The sequence below is a fragment of the Trachemys scripta genome, chromosome 13 (genome assembly GCF_013100865.1).
Source record: "Trachemys scripta elegans isolate TJP31775 chromosome 13, CAS_Tse_1.0, whole genome shotgun sequence".
Lineage (NCBI taxonomy): Eukaryota > Metazoa > Chordata > Testudines > Emydidae > Trachemys > Trachemys scripta.
This window is the reverse complement of record NC_048310.1, coordinates 38,464,394-38,483,093: the sequence shown is the minus strand read 5'-3', so window position 1 is coordinate 38,483,093 and position 18,700 is coordinate 38,464,394. Positions and strand designations below refer to the sequence as shown.

At 57.1% G+C, this 18,700-nt stretch overlaps 1 protein-coding gene across 1 annotated transcript; it reads right to left on the bottom strand.

Moving 5' to 3' along the window:
• Window positions 1–3,422: 3,422 nt before the first annotated feature.
• Window positions 3,423–12,404, bottom strand: LOC117886751 (chymotrypsinogen 2-like). Its single transcript, XM_034788796.1, is given in 9 exon segments — window positions 3,423–3,890; window positions 3,893–4,049; window positions 4,433–4,560; window positions 5,013–5,193; window positions 5,506–5,584; window positions 6,139–6,218; window positions 7,417–7,520; window positions 7,954–8,090; window positions 10,824–12,404. Coding segments are annotated over 8 exon segments (822 nt in total). The 5' UTR covers window positions 8,006–8,090; window positions 10,824–12,404; the 3' UTR covers window positions 3,423–3,849.
• Between the last annotated feature and the right edge of the window lie 6,296 nt (window positions 12,405–18,700).

The window sequence follows — 18,700 nt, the reverse complement described above, 5'->3', positions numbered from 1 at the left end:
TTTAATTACAGTTTATTTCCTTCACATTTAATTTGGGCTGGACTTTTCTCACAATTTTCTAACAATGTTTTTCTAATAGTTTATTTTTCCTCTCGTTTAACACTACTGTTCTTCCTTTAACTTTCCCTCTTTTCCCCTTACACCATTGTCTTTCCTCTTTCTAGGTACTGCCCCTTTTGTGGATAGCCCTGCTGCGCCTGCTCTCTCTGGCTTTTTTGTTCCTCCTGAACTGGACTTTCTCCCTTTGAGCTCTGTCCCTAGCAGACCTCTGACAATGGGGGCCTAGCCACTGGCTCCCCACTCGCTGCAGCCAGTGGTAAGCTGGAGCTGGTTCGCACCAGTTCGTGGGAACCGGTTGTTAAATTTAGAAGCCCTTTTACAACTGGTTGTCCTGCGTGGGATAACCGGTTCTAAAAGGGCTTCTAAATTTAACAACCGGTAAGTTGAAGTGACCCAGGAGCGTAGCTGGGGGGGAGCAGGGGGAGCAGCCGCTCCCCCTGAGCACATTATCCAAAAGTGGCACCTTAGGTGCCGACTCCGTGGGTGCTCCGGGGCTGGAGCACCCATGGGGAAAATTTGGTGGGTACAGAGCACCCACCAGCAGCTCCCCGCCCCGCCCCCCGACCCCAGCTCACCTCCGCTCCGCCTCCTCCCCTGAATGCTCCGCCCCGCTTCTCCCCCTCCCCCCGTGAATCACCTGTTCATGTGGGACGCTGGGAGGGCGGAGAAGCAGTGCGGCAGCTTCGCGCTCAGGCCCAGGGAGGTGGAGACGGAGTGGAGGTGAGCTGGGGCGGGGAGGGGGGGGGCCGCCTGCGCTGCAGCAGGTAACCCGGGGGGGGGGGGCGCATGGGGAACCGCTCCCCACCTCAGCTCATCTCCGCTCCGCCTCCCTGGGCTTGAGCGCGAAGCCGCCACTTGCTTCTCAGCCCTCCCAGGCTTCCCGCGCGAACAGCTGATTCGCGGGAACTGGGGGCGCTGTGAGCTCGGCCTGACCCGGTGCTCCAGGCACTGTGCGGCGGCGGCATGGCCTGGCTCCAGCCGAGCAGCATGGCTGTAGTGCCGCCAGCCACCTCCAAGCAGTGCAGTAAGTGGGCAGGGAGCGGGGAGGGGATTGATAGAGGGCAGGGGAGTTCGGGGGGGTGGATGGGGTCGGGGCAGTCAGAAGGCAGGGAACAGGGGGGTTGAATGGGTCAAGGGTCCCATGGGAGCAGTCAGGAAGTAGGGGGGGTTGGATGGGGCGGTGGGAGGCAGTCAGGGGCAGGGGTTCCAGGGGTGGTCAGGGGACAGGGAGAAGGGGTGGTTGGATGGGGCAGGGGTCCCGGGGGGCCATCAGGAATGAGAGGAGGGGTTGGATGGGGCGGCAGGGGGCAGTCAGGGGTCAGGGAAGGGGGGTGGATGGGGCAGGAGTCCTGGGCCACAACCCCCTTATGGGGTGAGGAGGGAACCAGTTGTTACGATTTTGGCAGCTCATCACTGGGCACACTGCCCATCAGACTGTGGTGCTTGGCTCCAGAACACTCACAGCCTGTGGCTGGTGACTCTGCCAGCACTGCTCCCCCAGGGACCAGCAGCCCCACAGTCTACCCTGCGGATCCTCAAAGCCCCAAGGCCACAGGATGGGGCGTCTCCTGCAGTGAGACCAGAAGATCCTCTGCAGTGGAAGCTTCCAGCCTCTTGGGCAGGTCTTGGCTGGTGACCACGTGGGCCCACGGGAGTGCAGGTTGGTGCAGGGGTGAGTGTAAATGAGTGACACCCTTCCCCAGTGATCAATGCACCCCAGAACGGCTGACACGGCACATAACAGCCAGTGCATGTCGACTGACACAGCGTGTACACACAGCCATGGCCCCAGAGCGGCTGGCACAATACGTACAGGCCAGAGTGACTGACACTGTACATATAGCCGGTGCGCTCCCAGAGCGGCTGACACAGTGTGTACCGACCAGCACACCTGAGTGGTTGACACAGTGTGTAACAGTTGCCACACCCTAGAGCAGCTCACACGTCACGTACCAGCCAGTGTGACTGACACAGTGTGTACAGGCTGGCGAGCCCCCAGAGCGGCTGGCACAGCGTGTACAGGCCGGCGCGCCCCCAGAGCGGCTGGCACGGCGCGTACAGGCCGGCGCGGCCCCAGAACGGCTGGCACGGCGCATACAGGCCGGTGCACCCCCAGAGCGGCTGGCACGGCGCGTACAGGCCGGCGCGCCCCCAGAGCGGCTGGCACGGCGCGTACAGGCCGGTGCGCCCCCAGAGCGGCTGGCATAGGGTACCAACTGGCGCGGCCTGGAGCTTCAGTGAGAAGGTGGGGCTGTGCTCAGCAGCATGGTTGGGAGTCCAGTCCAGCCATGTGTGGGACCAGGTCTGGGCCCTCTGGGACCTGACTCACATAATGAATTGAGCTTTGGGGATAGGGTCTGTGGAAAGTGCCACGCTGCTGCTGGAGCAAACCTGGGCCTGGCACGGTCACACTGTGTTGCAGCCCCTGCTGCCGGCTCAGAGAAGCGGCGGATTGAGGCACCTCAGCTGAAGCTGTGCTTTGCTCCCCAGCTGGGCAATCCCAGAGGGATGGCTTGGCTGCTGAATTCTATTGGGTGGAGACTTTGAACTACTAGGACCTGCCCGGCCTGCTAGCAGTCTGGCTCTGCCAGGCTGTGTCTTCACTGCACAGTTCCCCCAGGTTATCTGCACCCGGCGTAGCCTAGCTCAGCAGTGAGCATCCCCACGGCCAAGCGCACCCCTCGTTACTGCGCCCTCCCTGCTTCTGCCGTCACGCGGTGTGGTTGGGGCATGGACCATGGTACGCTGGGCTGAGACGCACAAGAATTTCTTCCCAGTCTCTCCTTCGAAGGGAATGATGGCAAGGCACTGGAGGGTGAGCAGCACCTGTGTGATTTGTGCCAGCATCCCCACTGCAAAGTGGGTGAGTTAATGTCAAACTGCAGCCCGTGTCCAACTACAGTCTGGGGATAACTGGCTGGCAGCAGCACTGCTGACGGGCTGGAGGTTACAGTGCATCACAGACTGAATAGGAGTCAGCAACATGACGTAGCTGCGAAAAAGGCGAATATGGTTCTGGGGTGTATTAAGAGGAGTGTTGTGTGTAAGGCACAGGTCACTGTTCCACTCTGCTCAGCACTGGGGAGGCCCCCCTGTGTCCCGTTCTGGGCACTGCACCTTAGGGAAGATATGGACAAATTGGAGAGCCCAGAGAAGAGCAACAAAAGGGATCAAAGATTTAGAAACCCCCCTGTGAGGAAAGATTAAACCTGACCAGACATGGGCATGTTTAGTCTGGAGAAAAGACGGCTGAGGAGGTACCTGGTAACAGTCTTCAAACATGTTAAGGGCTGTTAGAAAGACCGATTGTTCGCCATGTCCGCTGAGGGAAGGACAAGATGTAATGAGCTTAATCTGCAGCCATGGAGATGTAGATCTGATGTGAGGAAAAACTTTCCAACTCTCAGGGTAGGTAAGTTCTGCAACAGGCTTCCAAGGGAGTCTGTAGAATCTGTCATGAGAGGTTTAAGAACAAGTGGGATAAATGCCTGTCAGGGCTGGTCTAGGTTTACTTGGGCCAGCCACGCAGGGGGCTGAACTAGATGATCTGTCCATGCTATGGGATGACTTGGCTGGTGGTACCATGTGCTGCAGTACATATCCGTGTGCATGATCCACCAGGGGGCGCAGATAAACAGGAGAAGACCAGACACCGTGTGCCTTAGGTCTCGATTGTACCCCACCACATGAGCCCTGTCGCGGCCCAGGAGCCAAAGACCACAGGGCACAGGCACTGCCAGTCTCTGACGTTCCTTTATTGACTGGTCACGCTGGGAATGTGCGGCTGAGTTAATCGGCTACAATGGTCTGGTCGATCCAGGCCCTGACGCGGTGACGCGGGCGTAAACACCGGGCGTGGAGGGGGAGCAGGTGCTGCTTCCCCAGGAGACGATCCCCACCAGGGTCCAGGCGCCATCCTTCTGGCACACCAGGGGGCCGCCGGAGTCACCTTGCAAGCAGCAGCAGCAGGTTGGGTGGAGTATCTCCTCCTAGGGGAGCATAAAGCGAGGGGGACCTGCTCATCCACTGGCTGTTCCCCAAATGCAAACGAGTCTGCGCTTGTCTGGATGGGGCCCTACATAGCCACCGCAGGCCCCAGGGCTGGGGAGAGAGATGGGGAGGGTGGATCGCAGGCAGGGAAATGGGAGCCTAGAGGAAGGGAGGGAGGGATGAACAGATCCCTGGTTAGATCAAGGGGGGCTGCCTGGACGGATGCAGGGATGGGGTGACAGGCAGGCAGGGAGGGAGGGATGGCGAGAGAGCGGAAGTGGCTAGCAGGACAGAGTTCTGAGCACTGGCTAGGAGTGATGTATGGCCAGACAGGTGGGCACTGAAGCAGACAGGGGGGCTGTGGTGCTGCAGAGCTGGGTACCATGCAGGAGGAGGCTCCAGCGGCGTCGGCGCAGATGTTGCCCGGGATGTTGCCCCAGTACCTCCTGCACTGCCTGTTGGTCAGCAGGGGCAGTGCCACCTGCTGCAGCTGGTCTGGGGTATTCTGGGCTGGAAAACAAAGGCAGGCAGGAGATGGAGTCAGCCACACAGCATGGGGCAGCCCCCAATCCCAGACACTGCAGCCCCTGGGCCTCGCCTGGCACCGGGACTTCAACCGGGAGGGAGGGGACTGGAGAGCTCCCCCTGGGGCCCCTCCGCAGAAGAAGGGGCCCCATCTGCACCTGCCTTGCCCGGGCACTCACAGGACAGCTGTGTCCAGTCAGGTGGGGACCCCACGGGGGCCTCCTGGTCAAATTCTCTGGGTTTGGCCTGGGGCAGGAAGAGAGGCAGGGCCTGGAGGGGGCTAGCCGGAGGGGGCAGAGGGCTGTCCAGTGTGCGGGGGCTCAGCTGGGCCCCATTTCCTAGTCCATCATGTGCCCGGGAAGGTCAGGGGGCAGGGGGCTGAGGAGAGGGGTTGGGGAAGAGTCAGTCGGCTAAGCTGAGTCCCCACCATATGTTACCGCTGGGATTGGTCAAGCCCCAGCCTGTGGTCACGCAGGTCAGGCCTCCAGGGAAGTCGTCAGTGGCTGCGGGCAGGCACACAGGGGACACACGGTCCGTCATGTTGGCTGGCGTGGCCAGCTTGAGCAGGGTGATGTCATTCTTCAGGGAGACTCCGCTGAATTTGCGGTTCTTGAAAACCTGCCACGCGAGACAGAGGAGCCGGAGACCACGTCCAGCCCCCATACGAGACCCCACCGAAATCACGTCCACCCCTTAGCAGGACTCTTGTAGGCCACGTCCACACCCCCTCCAGCAGGACTCCCCGGAGACCACGTCCACCCCCTGCAGGACCCCGAGGAGCTCTTCCCGTGAGACAAGACACAGGCTGACATGTGAGTGTACCGGGGGTTGAGGTGGGCACGAAGGGTCACTGGGGGACCGGTGTTCCAGGCCCATGGAGGGAGGACATGTGCAGCCCCCGGGGGGACCCCGCACCAGCCAGCCCCCTACCTTGGCAATCTGCAGGACTTGCACATCCTCAGCCGGAGAGTGTTGGTTAAATTCCCCCAGAACCACACGGTGACTTGTGCTGCGGGGGGAAGAAAAGGAAGCCCCGAGTACAGGGAATGGTGGGGCAGGCCTGGCTCCCTGCAGCTCCTTCTGTCCCCTCCACTGGGCCCTGTGCCCAGGAAGTGTGGCAGGGGAAGTGCGAGCCCCTGGAGCCAGCGCAAGGCCCAGGTGGCTGAAGAAAGCAGCCAGGGCCATGCGAGCTGAGTGGAGCTCTCTGTGTCAGGACACTGATGCCCGGGCCCCGGGCCTAACAGTATCTGCCAGAAGCAACAGAGGGTCCTGTGGCACCTTTGAGACTAACAGAAGTACTGGGAGCATAAGCTTTCGTGGGTAAGAACCTCACTTCTTCAGATGCAAGTAATGGAAATCTCCAGAGTGTCCAGTTTGGCCAATGTACATAGCAGAGGGGCATTGCTGGCATATGATGGCATATAGAACATTGGTGGACATGCAGTATCTGCCAGGACAACTCAGTGCAGGTGGCACATCCATCCCCTCTGTGTCCCATCGCCCACTCCGTCCCACTCTAGTGCCTGCACCACGGCGCTCCACAGCTCCTGCCCCAGTTCCTACCTGACACCGCAGTGAGCAGCGGTGACCACCCAGTTCTCGCTGATCAGGGAGCCACCGCAGAAATGGAAGCCAGTGTTGTCCTGTGGGGAGGGGGAGAACAGGTGGTGACTGAGCCGGCCCACAACAGCCACGTGCCGGGGACCCCCCCACTCTGCCTGGCAGGGGCTGCCAGGAACCAGGGGAGGGGAATTGGGGCCAGAGCATCAAACTAAGGGAGAGCAGATGGCTGAGACCCATCCCTGGGAAGTGGGCACCCCCTCTGGGCATCCAATGCCCTCTGCCCCATCTGCCAGGCCCTGCTGGGCACAGACTGCAGCAGGGGCAGGCCTGCCCCACCCCTCAGGGATCTCTGCTGAGCCCGTGTGCTTGGAGGGGAGCCAGGGCCTGTGATGCCCAGCAGGGACTGGGAGCAGCAGGAGAGAAGGCAACGTGGAGATTCCTACCAGGGCCGTGCGCCGGAGCTGAGGCTCTCTGGGGGCAGGGCTGGGGGAAGGCTCCTGGCAGGTGCTCTTAGAGCGCAGAGAGGACAGGTCAGTTCATCCCACTGTCTCGGGCAGCGCTGCCCGTCGGTGGATGCTGCCCTGGGGTAACAGGCCCTTGCCCCACAGCAGAGCAGGCACCGATCGGGGGCAGGGAGGCTGGGAATTAGAGTAACCAATTTTCCAAAGGGAAAACGGGACACCATGTGGGTCTGCCCAAGTCCTTCTCCCCAGGCGGGGCTGGCCCGAGCCCTGCCTGCCTGCCCGTCCCCCAGTCCCCTTGAGGCTGTTGCTACCTGCCAGAACCCTGCCTCCCCCTGCATGGGGCTGGAATCACAGTTCGCCCTCTGCACTGCACCCCACTTTTTTTTTGACAAAAGTGGGCATTTGTCCTGTTTGCACTTGCCAACTGGATCAGTTAGCCAAGGCAAACAGGACAAATGCCCATTTTTGCCAAAAAAGTCAGGACACCCAGGACAGGGCTTAAAAAGGGGACTGTCCTGGCCAAAACGGGATGTATGGTCACCCTACTGAGAATCCACCTGCAGCAAGCAGCAAGGGGCCCCCAGTGCTGCTGGGAAATGCACACAGAGCATGGAGGCAGATATCCCAGGGAGCAGCTGGCGGGGGGGTGTTGAGGGGAATCCCCACTAGCACTGAGATGCTGCCTAGCTGCCCTGGGACACCATGAAATCACCCCCATCCCAGGTTCTCTAAGGGCCAGGCCTTCCTGCCTTTCCCCCCAGCTTTGCTCCCCACAGGGGCCCCGGCCTGGCCGAAGGGGCTGCTGGGCTCTCACCTGTAGGGAGACCTGCCAGGGCCAGGATCCAGGAACCGCCGTCTCACCGTTCACGATTCGAGCATAGCCACTGATGGCAGGCTGGATGGCAGGGAGGCCGCAGCCTGGGGGAGGGAAGGAGAGGAGTTACCCACAGCTCCCGGGGTCCAGCGGGGAGGGAGCACAGGGCTAGGGCCCGGGCTGCTCCGTGGGGCACCGCACCAGTGGGGCGGCAGCCGGGGGAGCAGTTGGTGGCTGGGGGCCTTCGTTACAGCCATGGGCATACACTGCCCACTCCAATTCACCTGGGCACATCCCCCAGGGCCAGGGCTGTACAGCCGCCATGGGGGGCAGGATGGGCTGGGGGGGGGGTGGCAAGCGCCGTCGAGCACAGCATGGTGTAGGCTGCATCCGTCTGTGCCATCAGCAGGGTTTCTCCAGCTGGGGCAAGTAGAGACAGGGCCAGGGCCTCAGGAGCTCCCTGTGGCAGAGAGACCCTTTCCCAGCTCTGGGCCCTCCAGTCCCTGCTGCCAATCGAAGAAGGCCAGTGGTACTTACCATAGGCAGTGCCCAGGAAGGCGAGGCAGGGCAGGAACCAGAGGAAAGCCATTCTGCTTCTTACGTGGGTCCTGGAAACCGAGTGGGGTCAGTAGCCCTTTATACTCCTGCCAGAGGCAGCTCTGGTGAGGTGGCAGCTGAGAGAGATAGGAGCCAATTTTTCACCCTGCTGTCCGGGGACCATGGGAGATAAACTGGGCAGCCCTGAGGGGCCACGGACAGAGTGCCAAGGGGCATGCTGGCCAGGGGGCACGACTTGGGCCAGGAGCTGGGACCACAGCAGCTGCTCCCTGGAGGCGTGTGGGAGTCCAGGGAGCTGCATGGGAGCCAGAGGGCACAGACCTGGGAGCAGGGAGCCCGCAGGAGTCTGTGACCCTCTGCCCTCAGGGGAGTGACAACCCTGGGGAGCCGTGCGCCACGTCAGAGAATCATAGAATATCAGGGTTGGAAGGGACCTCAGGAGGTCATCTAGTCCAACCCCCCTGCTCAAAGCAGGACCAATTCCCAACTAAATCATCCCAGACAGGGCTTTGTCAAGCCTGACCTTAAAAACCTCTAAGGAAGCAGATTCCACCACCTCCCTAGGTAACCCATTCCAGTGCTTCACCACGAAGGAGGTCATCTAGTGCAACCCCCTGCTCAAGGCAGGACCAATGCTGTGCGTGATGCATGCTTCCCCTCCCTTCTCAGCATCCTGCAGGCTGTGCAGAGGGGAGAGCAGAATGCCCAGGGCTCTGCGAAAGCTGTCCTAATGCTCAGGGGGCTGCTCCTTTGGTTTCCCATCCATACAGTGTCTTATCAGCCACCCTGTGACTCTGCTTCTCCTCACACACCGTGCCTCGCTGGGCCATTTGTGTGGCTGTGCCCCAACCTGGGGGCGCTCACTCAGAGACTCCAGACCATGAGACCCCCAATCAGAGACCCCTGCTCTTGCCCGGTGGGTGTCACTGGAGGCCATTTGGAGCTAAGCTCTCCAGGACAGGGGCGCCATGTCATACCAGCAGGTATCTCTGCTGCTCTGCACGCTGCATTCACAATGCCAAAGCTACTCCCTCAGGCCACTCTGGGGAGCCTCTTTGCTTTGAGAGATGCGGCTGCCCTAAGCCTCTGCAAGCAGGCCCAGCCTGTTACGAAGGCAGCAGGTATTGCTCCTGGGGGAATTCTGCGCCACTGCGCAGATGCATAATTAATGTGCCATGCATAATTTTTTTCACAGAAAATAACTTCTGCCGGAAAGTTGCTGCAGTTCTGCCTTTTGCCCACCAGGGACCACTATGGCACTAGAACAGAGCAGGCGCTCCCAAGTGGCAGACTGCGGCAGGGGCTGAATGGGAGTGGAGGCATGAGTATGGGGGTGGGGGGTGCAGGGACACATGGTGGAAGGTGGGTGGCTGAGTGGGGGCACAGAGACACATGGGAACAGGGGGAGGGATGCAGGGACACATGGGGATGGGAGGAGGAGACTGGCTAAGGGGGTGCAGGGACACCTGGGATGGGGGAGGGGGCTGGCTGATGGGGTGCAGGGACACGGGGAGGAAGTGCAGGGTCACATGGGGATGGGAAGCAAGGACACATGGGGTCAGGGGCAGATGTGCCTGACCGAATGGGAGAGGCTTGGGGTCAGCCAGGGTCTGCATCAATCCCTAACAATGCCTCCCTGCTTCCCGGCCCCAAAAATCTGTTCTATATTTCTCCCACCCACACCCAACAACCCTCCAGGTTCGCTCCCAGACTCCTTCCCTCTCCTCCATTACCCCTGACTCCTCCAAGCCTTTGCATTGCTTCTGAAGGGGCAGGAAATACATTCCTGTACTGTAGTTTAAATGAATTACTCAAAGTTATGTATTAATATGCCTAGTGAGGAATCTATTTGACAAAAAACATTTCCTGAACCATTTTCATTGTCTGTATTGTTACAGATATACTTGCTGACATATTTTGAAATAAATTACCAAAATAATTGAAACTGGCATGATTATATTGTGCTATTTTGACAAATAAAATAGGCAGAATTTTAAAATATTGGGTGCAGAACTTTCAGGCACAGAACTCCCCCAGGAGTAAAGCGTGCAGCTAAGGTACCACCTGTTATCATAGGGCATTGAACCTAGGACCAGCAGAGCCAAGAGCATAAGCTGCTACAGCTTGAGCTAACAGACTCTCTCCGTAGGCTAGCAGCTGTAGCAGCCTTGTTTCCTGTGGCTCAGGTGAGTCCCACAAAGTGACCAGAGAAAAACAAAGCATCTGGGCTGTGGCACCCCCGCCAACCCGAGTCCAAATCTCACTGTGGTCACCTCCATCTGGACTCCACAAGCACCCAGCCCTCGGTTGGTGCAACTGGCCAGCTCGTTGGCAGTGGGAGTCAGCAGCAAGCAGGGCTGCTGTTAGGGTCAAGGGAGATGTGTGGGCTCCCCCCAATTAAAGGGGAGCTGAAGCAATCCAGTGAGCTCATGGAATTCGCACCCAAACCCTAACAATTCTGCAGCCAGTTCTTAGCCGGGCTTAAACCTTGCACTGAGTTGGGGCGTCCCCTGCTCGGAGGGATTTGGCTCTCCCCAGCCCACAGTCAACAGACCCGTTGCACTTCTGCCCCCCTTCAGAGGCCGAGTGGCTTTCCTTGACACCTGTTCAACTCACCAGAGTGCCCTCAGATCGGGGCGCGGGGCTTTCCCCGGCTAGCCAGCACGCCTGTGGCAGGTCCCAGAAGGTTTCTGCTAAGCATGGGGGACGGCCAGCGCCCTGACCCAGACACATGTCCACCCGAAAGTGTGGGATGGGTTGGGCAGCAGGAGGCACCTCAGCTGCTCTTCTCAACCCCAGGGCTCTGCTGTGAATGCCCCCCAATGTGCTTGGATGCTGCTGCCAGTTACCTGCTCAGCTGCCAACTGATGACTTTCAAGATTTTCCCTCCAGAGCCCTCCATCTCCTCCCTGATCAGTTGGTTCCAGGCTCTTCCAGGCAGTGCATGTTCATCAGTTGCATTTGTTTCCTCCATCTTCTCTGGGTTGCCTTTGCATTCCCTGGCCCAGGCACCTAAACAACCTCAAACAACCCACTCCCCACACCCCGAGTTTTTTCTACAGTGGGTCCTTGTAAATGCCAATCTAGCATCAGTCAAAGATGCAGTTTGAAGCTATGAAAAGCAACATTTACAACCCTCCCTCCCCCCCCCGGCAAGGAAATATCCAGGGTGGGCTGGGCTCCAATCTCCATAGGTCACAAATACTTTTAGCCTTTTCATCAGCTTCCCTAAGCTATGGCTCAGGCCCCAAGTGGATCTATTTGAACAGTTCGCACGAGGCTTCCAGACAATGTGCCGATCACCGAGATAACCCTGGGCCGGGCCTGCACAGTATTGCTCACAAACATTGATCTGGGTTCATGGTCCCCAGGTTGGCTCCCCCTTGCTCCTCCCGGGTGTCCCAGCAACCCCGTTTACTGGCAGGCAGCACGGACGCTGAGCTAATAGTGCAAGTGATTTATGACAAGCAAATTTCCAATTTGTGACCTATCTTTGGGGTCTCCCCTGCTGCCCACATCAATCTGAAATCTCACGCGTTCTCCCCAGCGCCCTGGCTCGGAGGATCACACTCATCAGGATACCGAAGCAGACTGTGCTTCCTGCACGGTCCTTCCAAACAGCTGTGGATTACCTTGGACAGGCTATGTTTGCTCCAAAGCCGTTGGCAGAATTCACTCTGTGCATCATTCTGGATAATGGATACGGGGCGAGGAGACTGCAGCGGGTTGCTGGGCCAGCTGCCGCCAGACAATGAGGATCAGTCCCTCAGCCATCACCTCTGGGCCTTGGGGGGGAAGCTGTATTGGGTCCATTCTCAGCTGCTCCACCTTGCACCCCTTTCTTGCCCTTCTATAGCACTTGTCACCGGGAGATCTCAGCGGGCGTCACAGGCGCGTCAGGGAAGACTGAGGCATGGAGAGGGAAGCCAGTTAATGGCAGAGCCACGGCTCCCGCATCCTAGTCCTGGGCACAGTGCTTCCAGCCCTTTAGGGGGTGGGTGGGGGGAGATCCTGACTCAGCCCAAGATACCATGCATTGCTATAGCGACCGCAATTCCCTCTTACCGCACAGGGCTTTGTGCCTTGCATCAGTGCCAAGAGCTTTTCCCCATTCCGTCCATTGCTTTGCCCTTTAATCCCAGATGTGGGAGATCGCACAGCTGGGAGCGTCACATGCTGCTGAGAAAACTGTCTCCTTACCCAGCGGGAGAGCTACAAAGCTTGTGATTAAGACATCAAAGGTCTTATCAAGAAATACCAGGAATTGGTGGAGTAAGTGAGGAGAATTCAGTAACACCCTCCAGCAAACTTCTATCCACCTGACAGACGGGGAAGGCCAAAGTATTTAATCAGATCTACATGCTCTGTAATGCTCTCAACCTTTCCAGGCTACTGTACCCCTTTCAGGAGCCCGATTTGTCCTGCGTACCCCCAAGTTACGCCTCACTTAAAAACTACTTGCTTACAAAATCAGACATAAAAATACAAGTGGGTTTAAACTGCAGCAAGGGAGGTCTAGGTTGGACATTAGGAAAAAGTTCCTAGCTGTCAGGGTGGTTAAACACTGGAACAAATTGCCTAGGGAGGTTGTGGAATCTCCATCTCTGGAGATATTTAAGAGTAGGTTAGATAAATGTCTATCCGGGATGGTATAGACAGTATTTGGTCCTGCCATGCATGCAGGGGACTGGACTCGATGACCTCTCAAGGTCCCTTCCAGTCCTAGAATCTATGAATCTATGAATCTATAAGTGTCACAGAACACTATTACTGACAAATTGCTTACTTTCTCCTTTTTAACCATATAATTATAAAACAAGAACATAAGAACAGCCATACTGGGTCAGACCAATGGTCCATTGAGCCCAGTATCCTGTCTTCCAGCAGTGGCCAATGCCAGGTGCCCCAGAGGGAATGAACAGAACAGGTATCATCAAATGATCTATCCCGTTGCCCATTCCCAGCTTCAGGCAAACAGAGGCTAGGGGCACCATCCCTAATAAATCAATTCATAGGCACCAACTCTGTGGGTGCTCTGAGACTGGAGCACACACGGGGAAAAAATGGTGGGTGCGGAGCACCCGCTGGCAGCCATGCATCAGCTCCCCCCATCCCCGAGTGCCTCCTGCCTGCCGGTGGGCCCACAGATCAGCGCCTCACCCTCCCTCCCAGCGCCTCCTGCCTGCCGCAAACATCTGTTTTGCGGCATTCAGGGAGGCTGGGAGGAGGGGAGGAGCGGGGACACGGTGCGCTCGGGGGAGGTAGCAGAACTGGGCGGGAAGATGCAGGGTGGGGGTGGGCAGAGGCGGGCCGGGGGTGAGGCCTTGGGGGAAGGGGTGGAGTGGGGGCAGGGCCTGGGGCAGAGCCAGGGGTCGAGCACCCTCCAGCAATTTGAAAAGTTGGCGCCTGTGAATCAATTCGAATATAAATATAGTCCATACATTTCAGTGTATAGTATATAGAACAGTATAAACGAATCATATGAAATTCTAGTTTGCACTGACTTCCCTAGTGTTTTTATGTAGCCTGCTGTAAAACTAGGCAAATCTCTAGATGAGTTGATGTACCCCCTGGAAGAGCTCTGTGTACCCCCAGGCATACACATACGCCTGGTTGAGAATCACTGCTGTAAAACAGCTCAGCCCTTCTAGAGGGGACATGATTCCCTCCTGCCATGGAAGCACTGTCCCTGCCTCTCTACTGGCCATTTTATGGCAGATGCTGAACACAAGAGAAATACTCATCTGAAGGAAATAACCCACCTGGGAGCAGGTGAAGGTTCAGAAGGGCCACACCCACTCTGACGGGGGTCCTTCCAGCTCAGCGGCCTGTCTCCAGCTGGGCCCAACCCCAGTGCTTCGGAAGAAGATGAGCACCGTCCACAATTCACCTGGCCAGTTGTGAAGCTCCATCCAAGGAGCTACTACTCCCGACTCCCTCTGACAATCGTACGTTCTCAAGTCAAAGACAGGGTGACCCTGCACGTGCATCCTAGCTAAACACCTTGCTCCAAGTCAGGAGATTAATCAGCCCTTTGGAAGTCCAGACTCGGTCCTTAACGCCATGATGTCCTGTGGCAATGAGTTCCACAGGTTGATTATAAATGGTGTAAAGTATTATTTCTTTTTATTGGCAGTACACATAATATTGTTATGCAGATAGGCACTGATGGCTGCCAACAGGAGTGTCTCTGATCTGAAAACTATCAGACCTTTTCAAACCATTGGTTGTCAAGCACCCTTGCTCAGGCTCAGCAGAAGGAGCAATTAAGCCCCTTGATGTTGCATGGCACCAGGTTGATGACATGTCAGAGTTGAGGCAAGTGGACGGGGTAGGGGTGTCCCCTGGGCACAGACACATGGGCTAGGAGAGCAGGTTGCAGCCTGGAGAAGGAGCTGGGAGCGTGGCCCTGAGAGGAAGCAGCTGGATGGGGCTTTCCTGGGCACGGAGCTCGCTGGAGGGGCAGACTTGGGGATGTCTGAGCTAGTGCCTGCTGTCATTCAATCCTACTGTGCCCAGGGGAGCAGGACTGTGTGTGCTGTAGCAGGGCAGCCGCCACCCGAGGGCTCTCTTGTGGTGTGGGCAAGCTGTCCCTGCCTCGATTTCCCTCTGCTGCAGTCCCCGTAATTCCATGACACAGCACATGCCATGCGCTGGCATCTTCCACTACACCGAGGCTCTTCCTCAGTCCTCTCCTGTCCCTGCCATCCCTTCCCCTGGCAAGCCAGCATGCTCCTCCAGCAGGACCCCCCCCAGCCTCTCTGCTGGGAGACCACTCTCCCCCGGGCAGGTCCCCTGACTCCAGCTCTCCACCATAGAGACATGGGGGGCGGGGGGTAGCCTGCTCTGCTACACCCCTGCCTCTAGCCAGCCCACCCCTCTGCTGCCTTTGGCCCTCCCCCCAGTGACTCACTCCATCTCTGTCTCCCTGAGCCCTTGTAGTGCCAAGTGCTGCCCCACCCTCTTAACTGACCAAAGGGGCGCTGGACCTGCCTCCTATCCAGGCCGCCACCCTGGGCCAAGGCCATTCTTTGTGAGCGACTAGCCAAAGAAACTCCTGACGCGCATCCTCCATTCCTCCTCCTCCCACAGCAACTGGCCAGGCCTCACTCCTGGCCAAAAGGGGCAGTACCCGCTGCCACCGTTTCCTGGCCTAAGAAAGGATCAAAGGTGGCATTCACAAAGGGAATAAGGCGCCTATTCCCTTGGGAGTTGGGCACCTATGAGCCTTCGTGATTCCCTCAACTCTGAGCCTTGCATGGTGTCAAGTATCAGGGGGTAGCCGTGTTTGTCTGTATCCATAAAAACAACGAGGAGTCCGGTGGCACCTTAAAGACTAACAGATTTATTTGGGCATAAGCTTTCATGGGTAAAAAACCCACTTTTTCAGATGCATGGAGTGAAAATGACAGAAACAGGCATAATTATATATTGACACATAGAATCATAGAATATCAGGGTTGGAAGGGACCTCAGGAGGTCATCTAGTCCAACCCCCTGCTCAAAGCAGGACCAATCCCATGAACCCTTCCCGGCCAGCCCATGTTGATGTTGGTTGCAGCACCATTGAAAAGTACCCCTTGCAGTTTATGTACTGGGTACCCTGGTGCTCCGGTGCCAAGATAGGGATATGGGTTCCATCTATCGCCCCACCACAGTTAAGGAATCCCATTGCAGCAAAGCCATCCACTATCACCTGCACATTTCCCAGAGTCACTACCTTTCGTAGCAGAAGCTCAGTGATTGCTTTGGCTACTTGCATCACAGCAGCCCCCACAGTAGAGTTGCCTACTACAAATTGATTCCTGACTGACCAGTAGTTGTCTGGCGTTGCAAGCTTCCACAGTGCTATCGCCACTCGCTTCTCAACTGTGAGGGCTGCTCTCATCTTGGTATTCTGGCACTTCAGGGCAGGGGAAAGCAAGTCACAAAGTTCCAAGAAAGTGCCCTTACGCTTACCTTACAAATGGAGAACCAATGTTGAAGGCCAATTTAGTTAGGGTGGATGTGGTAAGCTCCCAATAATTGATGAGGAAGTGTCAATACCAAGAGAGGGAAAATTGCTTTTGTAGTGAGCTCTCCAACACCACATTCTACAGTCCACTATCCTCCAACCCCACTGAGGGCTACCAAAAGAAACTACACCATCTGCTCAAGAAACTCCCTGCTATAGCACAGGAACAAATCTACACAGACACACCCCCAGAACCCCGACCAGGGGTATTCTATCTGTTATCCAAGATCCATAAACCCGGAAACCCTGGACGCCCCATCATCTCAGGCATTGGCACCCTGACAGCAGGATTATCTGGATATTTGGACTCTCCTCAGACCCTTCGCTACCAGCACTCCCAGCTATCTTCGAGACCCCACCGACTTCCTGAGGAAACTACAATGCATTGGTGATCTTTGTGAAAACACCATCCTGGACACCATGGATGTAGAAGCTCTTTACACCAATATACCACACAAGGATGGACTACAAGCTGTCAGGAACAGTATCCCTGATGAGGCCACAGCATACCTGGTGGCTGAGCTTTGTGACTATGTCCTCACCCACAACCACTTCAGATTTGGGGACAACTTATACCTTCAAGTCAGCGGCCAACAATATGCCAACATTTTTATGGCTGACTTAGAAAAACGCTTCCTCAGCTCTCGTCCCCTAGTGCCCCTCCTCTAGTTACGCAACACTGATGACATCTTCATCATATGGACCCACAGGAAGGAGGCCCAAGAAGAATTCCACCTGGATTTCAACAATTTCCACCCCACCATCAACCTCAGCCTGGACCAGTCCACACAAGAGATCCACTTCCTGGACACTACAGTGCAAATAAGTGATGGTCACATAAACACCACCCTATACCAGAAACCTACTGACCGCTATACTTACCTACATGCCTCCAGCTTCCATCCAGGACACATCACACAATCCATTGTCTACAGCCAAGCCCTAAGATACAACCGCATTTGCTCCAATCCCTCAGGCAGAGACAAACACATACAAGATCTCTATCAACCATTCTTAAAACTACAGTACCCACCTGGGGAAGTGAGGAAAGAGATTGACAGAGTGAGCTGGATACCCAGAAGTCACCTACTACAGGGCAGGTCCAACAAGGAAAATAACAGAACACCACTGGCCATCACGTACAGCCCCCAGTTAAAACCTCTCCTGCACGTCATCAACGATCTACAACCTATCCTGGAAAACAAGCACGTGCTTGGTTTGCTGGTTCCTAGAGCCAGTCCTGCTCCTCATTGTTTTTCCTCAACTCTGAGCCACTTGGCCAAATCCCCTCCAGTTCTTCTCCTCTGGAGGTGACACAACGTTCCTGGGGCCCCCTCCTCACATGGGGGCGACCTCTCCTCTGCCCCTTGGCAATCTCCCACGCTATGGAAACCAGGGCTGCCTCCGGTACCCAGTGGGGGAATGAGCTTGTCTTGACGCTTGCTAGGTTGGCATCTGCCATACCAAGGGCTCAGCCCTAGTGGCCTGGGGAGGTGTGATGGACGCTAGAAACTCCCAAGGGGTTAAAGCCAGAGCTGGGCTGGTGTCAGGCTAATCATACCACCTGCTGATACCAGCTCTGCTTAGCCTAGGGCACAAACTGATGTCACAGCAGGCAGCCGCTTTCCACTCCACTTCCTCGCATGCAGCAGCAGCACCCCCATGACCCCAAAGCCAATCCTCCAGTCCAGAGTGCACATTCCTGCAGGATTAGGCTGGGCAATCCCCCTCCAGGGTGAGCAGCTCGGCCCAAAAACCAGTTCTCTGGGGGACCCAGAACAAAGAAACCCTGAGACGGGCTATCAGATAGAGGCCTTCAGCTGCATCCCAGCCCCTGCCCTGGGACAGCACAACCAGCCAGTGCAAGGGAGGAGGTCCAGGGCAGGGGTGGCAAAACCAAAGGCACTCTGGAGGAAACCGCACCACGCTCAGCACAAGAAGAGAGGGAATAACGGGTATAAATGGGGCTGTTATTGCCACCACATCATGACAATATGCACTGAAGCGGGAGGGTCCTACTGCAGGACTGGGGCTCAGGACTCCTGGGTTCTCCATGCAGCTACATCACAGACACACTAGAGAACCCTGGGGCTAGTCCCTGCTCTGCAGTGGCCCACCTGGCTGGGGTGGGGGCCACGGGAGGGTGCTGGTTCACCATGCACGGTGCTGGGAGGATTAGGCAGTGCCAACTGTAGGCCAGAGCAATTTGCTCATAACTAATATCCCAGAGGGGGGAGGGGCAGTGTGAGGGCAGAGGGTCACTGACTCCCTACAGGTGAGAGCCCAGCAGCCCCTTCGGCCAGCTCCAGGCCTCTGCCCATTGGCTCTCTGGTTCCCATGTGGCTCCCCACACTCCTCCGTGGAGCAGCTGCTGTGGTCCCAAGCCCTGTCCCCTGGACCTCTGCCCATGGCCCCTTGGGGCTGCCAGCTTATCTCCCCAAGGACAGCAGGGTGGAAAATTGGCTCCTGTCCCTTTCTCAGCCACCTCTTGACAGGGGTATATAAAGGGCTGCTGACCCCGTTCGGTCTCCAGGACCCACGTAAGAAGCAGAATGGCTTTCCTCTGGTTCCTGCCCTGCCTTGCCTTCCTGGGCACTGCCTATGGTAAGTACCACTGGCCTTCTTCGATTGGCAGCAGGGACTGGAGGGCCCAGAGCTGGGGAAGGGTCTCTCTGCCACAGGGAGCTCCTGAGGCCCTGGCCCTGTCTCTAC